This window comes from Vombatus ursinus, unplaced genomic scaffold (genome assembly GCF_900497805.2).
Source record: "Vombatus ursinus unplaced genomic scaffold, bare-nosed wombat genome assembly UNPS02014924.1, whole genome shotgun sequence".
Classification (NCBI taxonomy): domain Eukaryota; kingdom Metazoa; phylum Chordata; class Mammalia; order Diprotodontia; family Vombatidae; genus Vombatus; species Vombatus ursinus.
This window is the reverse complement of record NW_020954702.1, coordinates 4577616-4597017: the sequence shown is the minus strand read 5'-3', so window position 1 is coordinate 4597017 and position 19402 is coordinate 4577616. Positions and strand designations below refer to the sequence as shown.

Sequence of the window (19402 nt, the reverse complement as noted above, 5' to 3'; positions counted from 1 at the left end):
CTTTAAAATTATTGGACTACTTGAAAGCCACGATCAAAAAGAGACTAGACATCACCTTTCAAGAAATTATCACAGAAAATCGACCTGATATTCTAGAACTAGAAGGTAAAATAGAAATTGAAAGAATCCACTGAAAGAGATCCCAAAATGAAAACTCCCAGGAATATTACAGCCAAATTCCAGAGCTCCCAGGTCAAGGAGAAACTACTAGAAGCAGACAGAAAGAAAAAATTCAAGTACTGTGGAGCCACAATCAGGATAACACAAAATGTAGCACCAGAAGGCTTGGAATATGATATTTCAGAAGGCAAAGGAGCTAGGATTACAACCAAGAATCACCAACTCAGCAAAACCGAGTATAAACCTTTAGGGGGAAAAAAAATAAACATTCAATGAGATAGAGGACTTTCAAACATTCTTGATAAAAACACCAGAGCTCAATAGAAAATATGACTTCTAAATACAAGACTTGAGAAAAGCACAAAAGGCTAAACAGGAAAGGGAAATTATAAGGGACTCAATAGGCTAAACTGTTTACAATTCCTATATGGGAAGATGATATCTGTTAACTCATAAGAATTTTCTCATTATTAGGATAGTTAGAAGAAATATAGATAGAGGTTTGAGATGAATATGAAAGAATGACATTTTAAAAAAAAATTAAGGGGTGAAAGAGGAATGTACTTGAAGAAAGAGAAAGGGAGAGGTAGAATGGGGTAAATTATCTCACATGAAAGAGGCAAGAAAAAGCTTTTACATTGGATGGGGAGGTGAGAGGAAGTGAGTGAATCTTGCTTTTATCAGAATTGCCTCAAAGAGGGAATAACATACACACTCAATTGGGTATAGAAATCTATCTTACCCTACAGGAAAGTAGGAGGGAAAGAAGGGGGATGTGGTGATAGAAAGGAGGGCAGATTGGGGGAGGGGTCAGTCAGAAGCAAAACACTTTTGAGGAGGGACAGGGTAAAAGAAGAGAGAGAATAGAATAAACGGGGGGGGGGGGGGGGGGAGATAGGATGGAAGGAAATAGTTAATAGTAACTTTGGAAAAAAAACTTTTGAAGCAAGTTTCTCTGATAAAGGCCTCATTTCTCAAACATATACATAACAAAGTCTAATTTATAAAAATAAGAGCCATTCCTCAACTGATAAATGATCAAAAGATGTGACCAGTTTTCAGATGAACTAATCAAAGCTACCTATAGCCTTATGAAAAAATACTCTAACTCACTACTGATTGGAGAAATGTAAATTAAAACAATTCAGAGGTACTCCCTCATACCTATTAGATTGGCTAATAGGACAGAAAAGGGAAATGACAAATGTTGGGAGGGGACATGGGAAAAATGAGACATTAATGCACTGTTGGTAGAGCTGTGAACTCATTCAACCATTCTGCAGAGCAATATGAAACTATGCCCAAAGGGCTATAAAACCGCAGCTCTTTTTTGGGGGCAAAATATTAGAAATTGAGGGGATGCTCATCAATTGGGGAATGGGTGAACAATGGCTGTGGTATGTGATTATGATGGAATACTATTGTACTGTAAGAAATGACAAGCAGGATGCTCTCAGAAAAACCTAGAAGACTTGCATGGGCTGATGCAAAGTGAAATGTACTGTGTACAAAGTAATAGCAATATTGTAAGATCTTCAGCTGTGAATGACCTAGCTATTCTCAGCAATGCAATAATCCAAGACAACTCTGAAGGACTTGTGATGAGAAATGCTATCCATCCCCAAAGAACTGATGGTATGTGAATACAGATTTGAAGAATACTTTTTTTTTTACTTTTTTCCTCGAGTTTTTTTGGGTCTATGTTTTTTTTTTCTTTCTTTTTTTTTTTGGTAGGCAATGGGGTTAAGTGACTTGCCCAAGGTCACACAGCTAGTGTCAAGTGTCTGAGGCCATATTTGAACTCAGGTCCTCCTGACTTCAGGGCCAGTGCTCTATCCACTGCGCCACCTAGCTGCCCCATGGTCTGTGTTTTCTTTCACAACATCACTATTATGGATATGTTTTGCATGACTATACATGTATAACCTATATCAAATTGCTTGCTTTCTCAATGAGGAGGGAAGGGGAAGGAGGGAGAAAATCTGGAACTCAAAGTTTTAAAAAACAAATGTTAAAAATCATTTTTACATGTAACTGGGAAAAATAAAATACTAAATAAAAATACACAAAGAAAAAAATTAAAAGTGCATACAGCAGAGAACAAAAGAAAATTCAGAAGGAAGCACAGAAAAGCAGAGTAGCCGTGAAAACAATGAAGAGTATTTATTACAGTTTTTCAAAAAAAGTAAACAGTGTGAAATGATAATTCATGATTTTCTACTGAAACCTCATATGTCGTGCTGCATTTACATTCAAAATTAATAAAAAAAGTTTCTAAACTAAAAAGGTTTTAGCAAAGCTTCTGATCAAGTATCTCACACAGTTCTTGTGACGATGGAGAGATATGGATTAAATGATAAGAAAATCACTGATTCAGAGATGATTGAATGCCAGGCTCAAAGAATAATTGTTAATGGGCAACATGACAAGAGGTCACTAGCAGAAGACACCAGCTTGGCCCTGTGCTGTTCAATATTTGTAACAATGACATGAATAAAGACACTATGTTTATTGTATTTATAGATAACAAAGCTAGGAGGGATAGCTATCACAATGGCTGATGGGCTACAAAAAGATCTTGATAGGCTAGAACACTGGGCTCAATATAAGGTAAAATTTAATAGAAGTATATGTAAAGTCTTGCACTTTGGCACAAAAAATCAACTTCACAAGTACAAGATAGGGAGGTATGAATGAATAGCAATTGTTGTGAAAAAAGATCTCGTTTTAATTTCAGCTCAGTGTCAGTTAGCAATGTGATATGGTAGCCAAGAAAATTAATGCCATCTTGGGCTACATTGATGGGCATAGCTACCAGGAATAGGAAGCTGAGTCCCATTGTACTCTGCCTTTCTCACATTTGTAGAATACTTTGTTCAGTTGCTTGTCACAGTTTATAAAGGATATTAATAAGTTGGAGTTTACAGAAGAGGGTATCTAGGATGGTGACAGGCTTGGGTCCATGACATGAGGATCAACTGAAAAAACTGCCAATTTAGCATGGCAACTGTGTGCAAGTATCTGAATGGCTGTCATGTGAAGGAGGAATTAAGACTTGTTCTGATTGGCTAGAGACCAAAAAAAAAATGAGTAGATATTGCAAAGAGACAAGTGTAAGCATAAAATCAGGAAATACTTACAATTCAAGCTACCTAAAAGTGGAACAGATTGCCTCAATAAGAGATAAGTCTCTCACCTCTTCGAAATCTTGAAGCAAAGGCTAGTTTTGCTGGGTATGTTACACTGATATTCCCTTTATTTATTAGTTGAACTAAATGACCAAAGAGGACCCTTCAAAACCTCAAAGTCTGTGCCGACATGAGATGAAGGCTATCTTATGGGAATGTTAAAGTGGGGAGGGGAGGAAGGGTATTGGGTTTTATTTTCCCCCTTGAGGGAGGGAGATGTGGGCATATTTATAGGTAGTAGGAAAGGAGCCAATGAGATAAGAGGATATAGCTGAAGTGGTCAACTCCTAGACCTGACAAGGGATAGGAACAAGGACAGAAGTAGGGGGATTAGTCTTAGCAAAAAGGGCTACCTCTTCCTCAGACACTAGATTCAATGAGAGGACAAGGAATGATAAAGAGGTTTTGACAGGCAAATTAGGGAATTATAGGAAGCTCATAATGAATGACCTTAATTTTCTGAGTAAACCAGGAGAGGTCACACACTGAGAGAATTTACAGGTAGTGTGGTATACTAAGTATAGTTTTGGAACAGCAGCTGTGAAGAATCAAACAGGAGGGAAAGATAATTACCATGTTCTAGTGAGGGTCCATTACATTTTTAGTGGAACCACGTGGTACAGCAGTGGTTTCCTCTAATATCATTCACCAGTAAGCAAGTGGAGAAGTTGGTGAAGTTAGTGGTGGAAGTTAACCCAATGCTGGTAGGTTGGTTGGTTTGTTTTTGTCATGTAATGACAGGTAAGACAGGTAATGGGATTGGGGGACAATAAATTTCAGTTTGAAAGACAGGGTTTAGTTAACTGTGATCAAAACAATGAAGAAAATAGAAAGGTCTGAGTAGGGATGATGGCTTCAGAGGAGGAGAATGATTGGTAATTTTAGTGTCTCGGTGTTGAAGAAGTAATGGGAAAATGGAAGAAGTAATGGTAGAAGGTTGAAATCAGTAATTTCAGAGTTCAAGTGATAATGAGATCAAGAACATGACCATCCATGAAGACAGATGCATGTGAGTGATGGTCATGGAATTTGAGGATAATTAACCAGGATGCCAAGGTGTTGGAGGGGATATCATTGTGTACACTTAAGTCCTCAAGTATGAGAGCAGGTATAGTGAAAGACTGGGGGGGTGGGGGAAGACGACTGTGGGGTATACACTAAATTCCTTGAGAGAGAGAGAAGGAAGAATGAATGGGGGGGGGGGGGGTAGGGAGTTCCCAAAGGCGAACAATAAGAGTAACTGGAGAGGACGATACAGTCCAACAGTTTCGAAATGTCAATGAGTAAAGAGTATACCTAAACCTCTTCTTGATACAGTGTATAAGGTGGCACCAGAGAAGGTTACAGGAACACAATGTCAACTAGAAGCCTAAAATAAAGTCCTCTCTTCTCTCCTCCCTCTCATCTCACATGCCTTCTTCGACTATCTGCTTCTTCACCCATCTAACATCAAGTGGTAGTGCCATTCTTGTTGGCAAGTACAAACCACTCTCAGTGCATAAGTGATCCCCATCTATTCTTTGTCCAGCATATTGACCTCTATATCATCCCTACCCTCTGACCTACTTTAATTTTCTCCTTGGCTTCTCTGCTGCCCATGTTTCCTCCATCCTCAAAAAACACTCACCTGATTCATCCATCTCCACTACCTATCACCTCACATATCTCCTTCTGGTTTATGGTTAAACTCTTGAAAAGGCAATCTACAATATATCCCTCTCAATTCCTTTCATCAAAGTGGCACAGTGGATAGAGTGCTGAACCAGGAGTCAAGAAGACTTCAAATCCAGCCTCAGCAACTTACATACATGTGTACTCTGGGCACTTCACATAATTTGTCTGCCTCAGTTTCTTCAAGTGTGAAATGGGGATAACAACAGCATCTACCTCTCAGGGTTGTTATGAGGATCAATATCTGTAAATCACTTACCACAATTCCTGACACATAGCAGGTGCTTAATAAATGCTTGTTTCCATTGTTCCTTCTTTTCTTCTCACTTTCTGAAGTCTGGCTTTCAAACCTCATCATTCACCTGAAACTGCTCTCTCCAAAGGTACTAATGATCTAATGATCAGATCCAATGCTCTATTCTCATCCTTCTTGACTTCTCAGCAGACTTTAACACTGTTTATCATTCTCTTTTCATTGATACTCTTTTCTCTCTAGTTTTCCATGACATTACTTTATGCTGGTCCTCCAATCCCTGTGACTGCCTAGCCCAAAGCTCTCTTCCACTGTCTCTACTAACCACCAAATGTTGTATCCTTCTAATAGAATGTAAGCTCCTTGATTGTTACTATGCCACTTGTGCTTTTATATCCCCAGCAACCAACCCAGGGCTTAACACATAGTAGGTTTTTAATGAATATTTAATAGACTAGAGGAGCTTTCCCCCTGCAGACCTACAAATTTGAATCACAGGGATTATGAGAAGATAAAGCAAAAATACAGTAGCCATAAAAACGGGAAGAGTTGACTGAATGTGGTTCCTATCTTCAAGAGCCCAGTGATATATAAGTATGGAATAGGTCTGCTACCTTTCAAACACAGGAAAAAGATAGGTTTCTCTGGGGCCTAAATAAAGTCACATTCAGCATGAGTTCTTTTCCTTCATTCCACAATGGCAGTGGATGATGCACTACCAAAAAATATACTCTCTATGCAACATGTGATTGATTCCTAGTTAGACTCACTGTTGGACTGAGTGAAGTCCTAACAACAATGTCTAGCAACTGACTGAGGTGGCTGGCAAGGTGTTGTAGCTTTTCTCAAATAATTCAGTGAACAGGATGGAAGATGTATCTTCCACATGTGGCAGCATGTCCCAGAACAAGATCACTAAATTTTGCCCTTTGGGGCTCAGTGTTAAGTAAAGATTAAAGCAGAGTCTCAACCTTTTGTGTCATGGATCCTTTTCTGGTAATTTGGTGAAACCATGGACCTCTTTTCAGATACTATTTTTACTGAAATATTTTTAAAAAAACAAATTCAGACTCCAGGTTAAGAACCCTTGGTTACAGCATAGTTCAAGAGAAACAAGGCAGAGTAGATACAGCTTTTGTAAAGCTCTGGAGTAAACAATCTTCCAAATTTTGTCCCTGAAAGAAGCTGGAGTTAGAGTCTAAATCTTGTAGGACTCTAGAAAGAGTCCTAGATAGAAAAATGAGTATATGAGGTTCTTGGGAAGGAGCTGTGGTCATAATGATCCCCCCCCCCCCCCCCCCCCCCCCCCCCCCCCCCCCGGTACTTTGGTTATTGTGGCGAATTAGAATGTAGTAGGTACAGCAGATTCCAAAGCAGTAGACTGACAGGGAGGTGGGAAGCAGGAAATGACAATAGGGAGAGAAAGGTGGGCCTCCAAACTCAATCCCTAAGTAATACAGAGCATCCTTCTTCACCATAAGTTTCTAATACCAGCGCAGCTGCAACTAATACCTCCTGTTTCCCTCCCTCTGGCCTATGGGGACGGTAGAAGAACCCATTCTCACCAGCACCCATGTTAATAAGCAGTAGGGTTCATCTGGTTAGTCATTTAGTAATACTAGATTCAAGACATAGTAAGTTTATTCAGTAAGCCCACAAACCATGCAGTTAGATGGTACAATGGATAAGAAAGCTGGGCCTGGATTCAAGAAAATCTGAGTTCAAATACAGCCTGAGACACTTATTAGCTGTGTCAGGGAACCTGTCTGCCTCAGTATCCTCAACTGTAAAGTGGAAATAATAATACCTGTTGTGAAAAACAAATGAGATAATATTTGCAGAAAGAGCTTAGCAGTATGGCTCATGCATAGTGGAAACTAAAGAAATACTTATTATTCCCTTCTCTCTTACCCCATGCCTTGAGTTTGCTTAGTAACTAGTCTATCCTGTGAAGCGGGGGGAGGGGGAAGGAAGGACCAAGCAATTATACAACTTCCCATAGTCCCAGAAAATAGATAATTAAATATAACTTTGTGACCCCACGGACCATACTGTCCATAGGGTTTTCTTGGCAAGGATACAGGAGAGGCTCACTTTATTTCTCTGGTGGATTAAGGCAAACAGAGGTTAAGTGACTAGCCCAAGGCCACACTGCTAAAAAATGTCTGAGGCCAGAGAGTACTGGCACATTAATCCCACAGCTTAATCCTACATAACTCCCAATATCTCAAGAACTGAATTGGTGACACTTTACTAATGGAGGAAACAAAAGGAAAAGTAGAAGCTAGAATTTAAGGCCTTATTTATCTCTCAAAAGTGTTTTTAAAGGCATATAAAGAAACATTACACAGAAGTCAATGGCAGTTAATTTAGAACTACAAATTTCGGTAGTATCTTATCTTCTAGAATCTCGGCAAAGGACTTAAAACAATACCAAGCGTGTTAAGCAGATAAACACTAATTATTCCCCAATTTCAAGGTCCGTGAGTTTTACTAGTCAATGAGCAGTGGAGAAGAAAAGTAAGAGATAATGGCCCAAGTTCCATTATCAAAATGCCAAAAACAATGAAAACTACCTAGATGAATGAGCCACTCCTTGTTAAGAACCACCTACAAACTTCAAACTCACAAAGGTTTCTTAAACGTTTTGACTGAATTACCAAAACAAACACTCTCAACTAAAAAGACAAAACACATTTCAGAGAAAATATGGTTTTACATATTAACCTATGCACACAAAATTTTAGTTTCTGATTTGTTAAGGTGGAGGGGGGGAGAAGTTTTTTTTTTTAAACTGCAATATATAATGCAAAAATCTCACCAAGTCCTCATATTTCCAGTCATGTTCATTGCCTTCCCAATCCAATCTCTTCGGCAACAACTAGAAAAAAAACAAACCGCACACATATTACTAAAACTTTGATTTGGGACAATATGGTCAAATGAGTCAAAAAGAGAAGGCACCACTCACAGGGCAAGAAATGGGGGAAGGGACACGCCAGAGTTGGGAGGGGGACGGGAGAGAGAGGAAGGATGGGAGAGAAGTACAGACCTGGTACTGCTCCAGTTCCTGCACCAGCACCTGCAACAAACCAGACACTCGGTTAAGAGATCGGCGGGGAGAGGAAAAAAATTTCAGGCAAGATCACTCTGCCACCGCCACCCCCCATGCAAAGAACTGGAGGAGATGCAGCTGACAATGCGATCGTCCGGCGCGGGGCAGGACGGAGGCGAGGGCTACCCCGCCGGCCCCCGTTACTCACCTGGGCTGCTCTCCGGCAAGGACCGGCGGACAGATACCGGGCGATGAGGAAATAGAGCTCTGCGGGAAGAAGGGAAAACAAGAGCTGAGCCGGGGCAGGGGCAGAGCGCGCCGGTTGGAGGTGGAACGGCAGGGAAAACGGTCGGCCCCGGGGAAAGGGACGCTAGAGAAGCCCACTGGGGAGCTCTGGTAGCTAGAGGAGTGAATGGGAACTCCCGCCTCCTCTTACCCGACTCAATGGGCGGCACGGGATGTCTGGAGGCCGAGTGTTCAGCCATGACCGAGCGGGGCAGCTGAGAAAGGGAAAGGACTGGCGTAGGCCGCGCCACGGCCTGAGATATTCACTTCAGGGTCCAGCCCTCCCCCTCTTCCTAACTCCGACTCTTTCCTGCAGCCATGTAGCGCAGCGACCTTACAGCGTCATGACGTATCCGACGACGACGACGTCGACGACGACGACGACGTCGCCGCTGCCGCAATCGACGCGGAATGAGAGAGAAAAAAAATAGTTCTATCTTTGAAGGACTTGGAAGAAAAAAAAAGTGACCAGACTCTCTACTAGGAAGTAAAAGTGACTTCCGCTTTAGGACTAAAAGTTCATTTCAGGGTGTTGAGAAAAGGTTTTCTCTTTAGCATTTTGCCCTGGGGAACGCAAGGGGCTGGGGAAGCGCAGTTGATTTGGGATCAGTGCGCGCGGTGAACCGACCCCCTCCTTGTTTTCAACTGTAGCTGACAGTGCCGTTGCACGGGCTGAGCCCGAACTGCCATGTAGGGTGTTTGGTGCGAATGCGGGGATTGGAATTTGGAGAGCGACGTTTCTGGAAGGTTTTCGAAGGGAGGCAGTTGCAAGTTTGGCCCTGGCCTTACGGAGCCCCCAGCTCCGGACAGTTGGTGGAATGAGCCGTGGGACTCAGTTTGCTGCCACGTGACTGACCCTCCCATCCCCTGACCTAGATGGGTACGGGGATTCAAATTGGAAAACCTGTCTGCATTGTGGAGAGAGCAATAGGTTTCCTGCCTTTTTTGGTGAGGGTCCCCAGGAGCCCTCCAGTCTTCGGGGTGAAGGCGTGTGAGGGGAAAGGCGGAGTGATTAAAGATCAGCCCACGAACCCGTTACCCAGACTTGATGATTGGCACGCCACATCCTGTAGTGTGTCTTGGGCTTTTTAGCCGTAGAAATCCGTGGATGCTGCCTGAATAGAAAAGACCGAGAAAACACCTGCTGCTAAGACAAGGTGCTTATTTTATTGTCAAAGCTAAAATTCAGTGGCAGTTCTTTAAAACTTAATAAGCCACTACGGTGAAAGATCCTGTAGATGGAAATGTTTTCTAAAGGGCGCTTGTCTTTTAGATGGAAAACAAAGAAAGTGCTTCACACTCGTAGAGTGTTTTAGAAATTACCTGTAAAAACGTTATTCATCCTTGTCAGTTTTTTTGTCAAAGTTTTCCTTCAGAAGCTACACTTACACTTTTGCATCCCTTCAATGATTTTACATAATTCAAAGGGAATTTTCCATAGATTTGTTGTATGTATATCGCTTATCCTTGATTTACAAATACTTATAATAAAAAGGTGACGAGAGAATTTGCATATCTGATTTACAAAGTTGTCACTATAGAACAAAGCTGTTGTCATTAGTATGTGCTATACTCCTGTGTAAGCTACCTTAAGGGAATGCTTAACTCACTGCTTAGATTTGGACCTGAAAATATTACAAAATTTAGATTATTTAAGAATAATAGAAATATATGGGATCAAGTGAAATAATTGTAAAGGGCTTAGCACATTGCCTGGCTCATATTATAAAGCACACGCTATGTAAATGTTAGCTATTATTATTTTGAAACCAGCCCAGACACTCAATTTGCAAGGTACAAATGAAACTAAGATTATGTGTTTGATTTCCACCTAGAGGTCAGTGGAATTTACTAACAATAACAACAACAACTTTTATTTTTACAAACAGTGTAATTTTACTACAGTGGAATTTACTGACAACAAATAACAAGAAGAACACGTTACCAAATAGGGTGCCCTCCAATTCAACAATCATTTATCGAGCTCCCTTCTACCACAGGAAAATGAATGTTAAAGGGCTGGCTTATGCAAAGAATATACAGGAGCAAAAAGCAAAGTAATTTGAGTGAATGGGAGGCACTGTGAACTGAAGAGATGAAAAAAGGCCCTCAGAGGAGATAATAACTAAACTGTGCTTTAAAGGAAACTACAGATTCTACAAAAGGAACATGGGAAGGAATAGTATGAAGAAGGAATGTCCAGGAATAGTATGAAGAAGGAATGCCCTGTAAGGGGAATAACCAGTGCTATTGGGCAGCTTGATAAATTGAAAAGAACACCAGATTTAGAAACAGAGGATCTGGGATCAAACCCCAGGTTTTATACTTAGTATTAGTGGGACATCAGGCAGATATTTTATCCATTCTTTCTAAAATTTCCTTCCAGTTCTAAATCTGTATTAAGTGTAGGACTTTGTTGGGGATCCCTTTCAGACCTAGGCTGTTCTAAGAAAAGGAAGTTAAGAACCAGAACAGAATATTAGAAATATAAATATATATATGTATATGTGTAAATGTGTATATATGTTGTATATACATATATAGTGATTACAAAACAAATACAAGGGTTATTGTGTAGCTCAGTTACTAAATCTTTCAAAGTAGATTGATTATCTTTACAATATTGTTGATACAGTATAAATTGTCCCCCTAGTTCTGATCACTTTGCAGGTCTTCCTAGGTTTTTCTGAAACCAGCCCCTCCAACATTTCTTAATAGCACAATAGTATTCCATCACATTCATTTACCATAACTTGTTCAGCCATTCCCCAGTTGATGGGCATCCCCTCAGTTTCCAATTCTGTGCTCCCTCAAAAAGAGCTGCTATAAACTTTTTTGTACATACGCATCCTTCTCTTTAATCCCTTTGGGGATTAAAAATCTACTAGCAGTCTAGGTTAAAGCGTAGTTTTTTGGGGTATAGTTCCAAATTGCTTTCCAGAAATGATTGGATTAGTTCACAACTACATCAGCAATGCATTAGTATATCTATTTTCCCACATCCCCTCTGGTAGTCATTTTCCTTTTTTGTCATCCAATTTGATGGGTGTGAGGTAGTACCTCAGAGTTATTTTTAATATACAAGAGAAATGGTAAAGAGCTTTCCAAGAAGATCAAGGATGAAACACCATTAGTATTTGATATAGTTGTAGAAATACACACTATAGCAATAAGAAAAATAAATTGAGAAAACAGGTAAAAGGTGATAAAGGCCTACAGCGGCTATATACGTAGGGAGAAGTGGACCTAAATGCGAAATGTGGAGAAAGAAAATTACTAAATTTGACAACTGATTGGCTCAGTGGGGTGAACAAGGAGGAGGAACTGAGAATGACATGGAGGCTGTGAACCGGGGAGACATGAATAGTGGTAGTCTCAAAAGAAATAAAGAAGAGGCCAAGGTTTGGGGGAAAAGATAATCAGTTCTGTTTGGGACATGTCTAGGTTCAGACATTCAGTTCCAGTCCAGCAAGAGATCATGATTTGGTACTGCAACTCAGGAAAGAGACCACAGCTGGACAAACAGATTTGGGAATCATTTGCCTAGAGATGATAATGATATTATGAGCTCACCAAGTAAGAAACCATAAAGAGAAAAAGGGAAAAGACTAAAGATAGCCACAAGGGATTACCTTCCATGAGTGGTTATAAATAACATAAATGAAAGTCCAGCAAAAGAGATTCATAAGGAGTAGACAAGAGGAGTACCAAAAACCTAGAGAGGAAAGTATCCAGGAGAAGATAATCCTTAGTGTCAAATGCTGTAAAAAAAGGTCAAGAAGGATGAGGATCAAGAAGCCATTAAATTCGGGGATAGAGATCATTGTAACTTTTAAACAGCAATTTCAGTTGAATAATGAAGTAAAAAAATAGGCTTAGAAGAAAGTTAGATGTGAGGAAGGCATTAATTGTAGACAATTTTTCAAGGAGCTTAGCTGAGAAGAGGACACATAATAGGACAATAGCTGGTGAGCATGTCAGGCACCCACTCTGCACCACTACTTAGCCCCTGACTTTTATGTTACTTAGAGTTTAGGCACAGGGCCTCCAAAAGGAGGAGACAGGGACCATCGGCTCAATACCATAGGAAGAGGGAAAGGCTCTCATTGAGGTTGCAAGCCCCCAGGGGAGGAGTAGGGTTTTGGCAGTAGTAAGAGCCACTGTCCCAGTACCCCAGAAGCTTGAAGATAGCTCTGATTCTGATTCTGGTCCCCAGAGGAGGGGAGAAATGTGATTACCCTAAGGCAAGAAGCTAGCCTTTCCTGGAGGGTAGGGGGTAGGGAGGGGTGGTCAATCCTAGTCCTGCAAGGGCCAACAAGATAGTTCTGACCTGATCTGGGTCCCTAAAGGAAAAGATTTGTGACTCATCCCCAGGGAATAAGCCATGGAATAACTCCAATCACAGTCTCCAGAGGCTAGATGATCTGAATCTGTACACCAGCAAAATCAGATCTTGAACAACCACTAAGCCAAGGAGAGATCCACGATTAATCCTCAGGGAAGAAGCAGGGCCTCATAATCCAGGTTCCTAGAGGGAAGGAGATCAAGAACTTAATCCTCTGTTGAGAAGTGGGGAACCATCTTCAGAGGAAGGGGGAATTTAGGATTTGACCTCCCAGGTGAGAAGTAAGACCTAAATTTGGTAGCTGTAATCCCAATTGCCAGAAGAAGGGGCATCTGATATTCCTTCCCTAACATGAAGGAAGATCTCAGGTTAGTCCATCTGCCAAGAGTGAATGAATGAAAAATATAAAAGGGCCGTTTTGAAACGTCCAGGTCATGTGAGCGACAAGATAGCAAACAAGACATCCAATCCCCATGACCTCACAAATTTCTCCAAAACAGAAATTGTGCACTAAAGATAAAGCAATTCCAGCTGTTTCCATGGTCTAAGACACCTGGAATTCAAAACCTGGGGGCAGCTAGGTGGTGAAGTAAATAAAGCACTGGCCCTGGAGTCAGGAGGACCTGAATTCAAATTTGACCTTAGACATTTGACACTTACTAGCTGGGCAAGTCACTTAACCCCATTGCCTAGCAAAAAACAACAAAAAACAAACAAAAAAACCCCTAGGAACTGATACTGAGCAATTTAGGATAAATCTAACTGAAAGATAAAAGAGAAACTATGTAGGTGAATGAATTTCTGGAAAAATTAGAGTTAAAGTACTTATGGTATCTTCTAAATGGGACAGCAAAAGAATATACATATTTCTTGGCACCACATGGAACTTTTATAAAAATTGACCATGTACTAGGGCACAAGAGATAATGCAAACCAATATAAAAAGGTAGAAATATTCAAGACAAAATTATTTTAATGAACAGAAATTGGTTCAAAAAAAACCAAACAAGATACAGATCCAAATGGAGACTAAACAAAGAAACTTTAAATAATGAGTGAGTCAAAGAAGAAATCATAGAAACAACTAATAATTCTGTAAAAGAAAAGATAAAAAAAACTATCCAAATGTCTGGGGTGCAGCTAAAGTATTTCTCAAGAGGAAAAAATCATATCTTTATAGTCATACAGTAACAAAATAGAAAAAGAGAAAATTAATGAATTGAATATACATTTTAAAAATTAGAAAATCAACTAAAATAACCACAAAGCCAAAGGTATTAAAAATAAGGGGGGGAAATAGATAAACTGTAAACAAAAGACTCCCCTAGAAATGATACATAAAACAAGACTAGTTCTTTGAAAAGACTAATAAAATTGATAAATCCTTAGATAATCTGATTAAAAATAAGAGGGAAGAAAATCAAATCAATAAGACAGCAAATGAGTAAGGTGAAATCACAGTAAAACCAGAAGAAATAAAAAGAATACTCAGAGTATGTTACAGACAGTTATATGCTGACAAAATTGAGAACACAAGAGAAATAGAGGAATACCTTCAAAAATTTAAAATACCCAGACTATCAGAAGACTCAGCAAAGGAAATAGATCTAGGTGTGAAGAAACTACCAAAGGAAAAAATATCGGGGCCTGATGGATTCACAGGAGAATTCTATCAAACTTTTAAAGAATGGTAAGTTGAAGAAGAACCTACTAGAATCCTTTCATGAGACTAATATAGTCTTAATACTTAAACCAGGAAAAGACAAAACACAGGGAAAAGTATAGGCCAATGTCATTAATGAATACTGACAAAAAATTTAAATCCTATCAAAATGATTACAGTGATTTATCCAAGAAATTGTTCATTATGATTAAGTGGGATTTATACCAAAGATTCAAGGATAGTTCAGTATTAGAGAAACAATCAATATAATTAATCATAAAAAAAACCTTTCCACACCACATGATCATCTCAATAGACACAGAAAAAGCCTTTGATAAAGCACAACACTCCTTTATGTGAAATATCCTACAAAATATAGGTATAGATGGACATTCTTTTAATATAAAAAGTTTCTCTCTTAAAAGCAAGTGTTACATGCAATGGGGATACAGTAGAACTTTTTCTGATAAATATGGGAATGAATCAAGAAATGCCCACACTCCTCACTATTATTTGATATACTTCTGGAAATACTAGCAAATAGCACTCAGACAAGAGAAAGGATTTAAAAGAATAAAGATAGGTAAGGAAGAGATAAAACTATCCCTGTTTTCTGATGCTATCATGTTTTACTTGGAAAACCCCAACAAATCAGCAAAGATACTAATTAAGACAATAATTTCAGCAAAAGTTGTAGGCTACAAAAGAAATCCTCAAAAATCAATATTATTTTTATATAATAGTAACAAAATAGAAGAAACAAAAATAAAAAGGGAAATTCCATCCCAAATAACTATAAAATGCCTAAAATATCTAGAGTTCAGCCTCCCAAATTACACACAAGACTTGTAAAAATTCAATTACAAAGTGCTCCTTAAAGAATTAAAGAACAACCTAAAGAGCTGCAGGAAAATTCAGTGTTAATGGCTAGGCCTTACCAATATAATAAAAATGACAATAGTACCAAATTTATAATTTTAATGCTATACCAATCAAATTACCCAGAGGACACTTTCCAGAGTTTGATAAAATAATAACAAAATTCATTTGGTAACAATAGGTCTAGAATATCAAGGAAAATTATAAAAAGAAGTAAGGATAAAGGGTGAACAGCACTTCCAAACCTCAAACTATATTATAAAGTAGCAGCCATCAAAACTATCTGGTATTAATTAAAGAGTAAAATAGAACAGACTAGATAAGGGAGATTCAGAAACAATAAAAGTCAATAATCCAGTGTTTGATAAAGCAGAAAACATAACTCCCTATTTGAAAAAAAAACACAAAACTGATTGGAAAACTGAAAAGTAGTCAGGGAGAAATTAGATTTAGATAACACCTCACACCACACTCCACAATATATTCTAAAAGGATACATGACCTTAATATAAAAGATCATACCATACAAAAATTAGAAGAGAGATAGATCATGTATCTCTCACTGCTATGGGTAAGAGATATATTCTTTTTTTGAGTATTTAAGTTTTATTTTCCTCTCAATATTTCCTTTACTTCTTCCTTTACAAATAGCATTCAGAAAGTGAGCTGAACCAAGAGAACGTTGCACACAATAACAGCCATGTTGTGCGATGACTAATATTGATAAACTTAAACTTTACCAGCAATACAAGGATCTAAGACATCTCCCAAGGCCTCATGATGAAAACGCCATACACATCCAAAGAAAGAACTATGGAGTTTGAATGCAGATAGAAGCATACTATTTGCTATTTTTTTTTCTTCTGTTGAGTTTCGTTTACTCTCTCTGGTGGTTCCTTCTATTGGTTCTAATTCTTCCTTACAACATCACTAATGTGAAAATATGTTTAATAGGAATGTATTTGTATAGCCTATATCAGATTGTGCATCGTCTTGGGGAGGGTGGTGGGGAGGAGGGGGGAGAAAAATTTTAAACTCAAAAGCACATGGAAGTGATTGTTGATAAATCAAAATAAATTAATAAAAATTAAAAAAACAAATAGCACTCAGACAAGAGAAAGGAATTAAAGGAATAAAGATAGGTAAGCAAGAGATAAAACACATCTTTGTACCAAAATGAAAGGGGGCCAAGGTATTTGCTTATTAAATACTTCAGAACTGTCTCACCCATTTTCATTCTTCTAAATCCACATACTGTGTTTAAAACTTCTAAAACCAAGAACACTGAAGTAGCTCTGTTGTACATATAACTAAGAAAAAAAAAGGTTTTCTCCAACATCATTTGGACTGTTACCCAGGACATGGTATAAACCACAGGGTGTCCCAAGGTCTTAGTGCAGTTCAAAGCCTTAGCTAAGACTTTTGGGACACCTGGTACATCTAAGAGATATATTCTTAACCAAACAAGAGATGGAGGCAATTACAAAAGATAAAATAGGTAACTTTGATTACTTAAATCTGAAAACTTTCCTCACAGACAACCTACAACATGAAGGAAAGCAGTTGAATGACGGAAAAATCTGTGTATCAAATTTTTCTGATATAAAGGTTAGTATCTAAGATATATAAAAAATTAATAAACATATATAAGACTAATAACCATTCCCTAATAGAGAAATGGTCAAAGGATATGAACAAATAGTTCTCAAAGGAACTGCATAGTATTTACAACCACATGAAAAAATGCTCCAACTCCTTAACAGGAATGCAAATCAAAATAACCCTGAGGTTTTACCTTACACCCTTAAATTGACAAAAATGGCAACAGTAAATGTTGGAGGGGGTGTGAAAAGATAGGTACACCAATACATTGTTGGTGGAGCTGTGAAATGATACAACCATTTTGTTGTGGTTTTTTTGTCTCATTGCTATAGTTACCATTTCTTTTTTAAAATTTATTTTTAACATTCACTTTTCTAAAAATTTTGAGTTCTAAATTCTCTGCTTCCCTCCTGCCCCTCCCTCACTCATTGCAATATGATATTGATTATATATGTGAAGTCATACAAAACATATTTCCAAATTAGCTATGTTCAAAAAAGAAAGAAAAGAAAAAGCGGGGCAGCTAGGAGGTGCAGTAGATAGAGCACCAACCCTGAAGTCAGGAGGACCTGAGTTAAAATCCAGCCTCAGATCAAACACTTGACACTTACTAGCTGTGTGACCCTGGGCAAGTCATTTAACCCCAATTGCCTAAAAAAAAAAAAAGAAAAAGCAAGAAACATAAAGAAGTAAAAAAAGTACGCTTCAATCTGCACTTAAAGTTCATCACATCTCTCTCTCTAGAGTTGGATACCATTTTTCATCATGGGTCCTTTGGAACTATCTTGAATCAGAGTAGCTATCTTTCACATTTGATCATCATTATATTGTTCTTAGTGTGTACAATATTTTCCTGGTTCTGCTCATTTCACTTTGCATCAATTCATATAATTCCCTTACAATACATTCATTTCTTTTTTCTTTTATTAATCTGTCCTTCTCATCTATCTTCATTGAGCAAATTAAAAAAAAAACCAACACCCTGAAAAATAAAGCCCTTCAATATATACATATATAGTCCAAAGAAACAAATTCCCAGCAAAATAAGAGATTGTAAGAGCATTACTGTATAAAGAAATACAACTTTGAAACCATTGTGTCGAAAGAGTAGTATATAGTGCTTTAAGGTTATATTATATAGTGCTGTAAGATTTGCAAAGCAAGTTGATATGTTATCTTATACAAACCTCATAACAACCACGTGAGGTGGGTGCTATCTCATTTTACTGATTAGGAAACTGAGGCTGAGAGAAGTGATTTGCCCAGGGTCCCATGGCTAATAAGTATCTGAGTCAGAATTGAACTCAGGTCTTCAAGTTCAGGACTTCAAGTTCAAAACTCTTACCCTCTGCACCACCTACCTGCCTCCTGAAACACCACTCACCTCTTGTGAGAGAGATGAACTTGAAATGTAGAAAGAGACAGATTTTTGGATGTGATCAATGTGAGAATTTATTTTGCTAGGTTATATACAGATGTATTGATGCCTTCTATTTTTACAATACATTTATTTCTTTTTTCCTTTTATTAATCTGTTGGGGTGTTCAGGGAAGACTGGTACCTCTGATGTGAGGGCTGTTGAGCCCTTTTTTTCAGGGCTGCTTTCCACCTTTGGTGTCCCTTTGCAACCCAGCTCTCTCCTGTGGCTCCAAGAAGCACATTGGCCACAACTCAGTAAAACCATCTCAGCAGACAGGCTAAACCAGGTTGAGGTTAACCAAAAGGTCTCAAACCCATTAGTGAGTTAGGGGAATGTCCATACCAAGCACGTAAAGATTTCCCCCAGCAGAATAAGCAGATGAGAACAATTTGTTCCAATAGCTGTGAAGGTGGCTAAAGCAGGTGCCATGGAGTGCTTAGAGCTTGGTTAAACATCTAGGACATCAAGGTCATCCACTGCATTCCAGGCTATCACCATTCATCATAACTTTTGTCTTGCCACTAGAATTAAATGACTCTGGAAGAGAGTGAGGCCAACGACTTTGTGCATCTCTGCTTCACTTAAATTCAATTTACACTCCAGTCAAAAGACATTACCCTTATCTTCGTGCATGTTGTATGTCTCCAGTAAGCTCACATAAGGGAATGACTGTTTTGTTTTTGTTTTTGTATTTGTATCCCCAGTAGCCACTTGGTACAATGTCTTGCATATGGCATCCACTTAAAAAGATGTTTGTGGAATGGAATTGAACTGTCCTTCTTTGCCTGTCCAAGATATGTATGTATATATCTGTATTTAACTGTTGTCCATTTCATTTTTTATCTTTATACCTCAGGATCCAGCACTATGACTGATACATAGTAGGCACTTAATGAACAATGTTTCTTGATTTGTATATGT

At 38.6% G+C, this 19402-nt stretch overlaps 1 protein-coding gene across 1 annotated transcript in view; it reads right to left on the bottom strand.

Annotated features, from left to right (window-relative positions):
- Positions 1-10019, bottom strand: part of BRWD1 (bromodomain and WD repeat domain containing 1) — a 150607-nt gene extending 140588 nt beyond the window's left edge. Inside the window, exons 1-4 of the mRNA XM_027843632.1 lie at positions 8724-10019; positions 8496-8554; positions 8285-8314; positions 8054-8113 (exon numbers count right to left, since the gene is read on the bottom strand). Of these exons, the coding sequence (XP_027699433.1) occupies positions 8054-8113; positions 8285-8314; positions 8496-8554; positions 8724-8772 (198 nt within the window). The 5' untranslated portion in view covers positions 8773-10019. The remainder of the gene's footprint in view (positions 1-8053; positions 8114-8284; positions 8315-8495; positions 8555-8723) is intronic.
- Positions 10020-19402: the final 9383 nt, after the last annotated feature.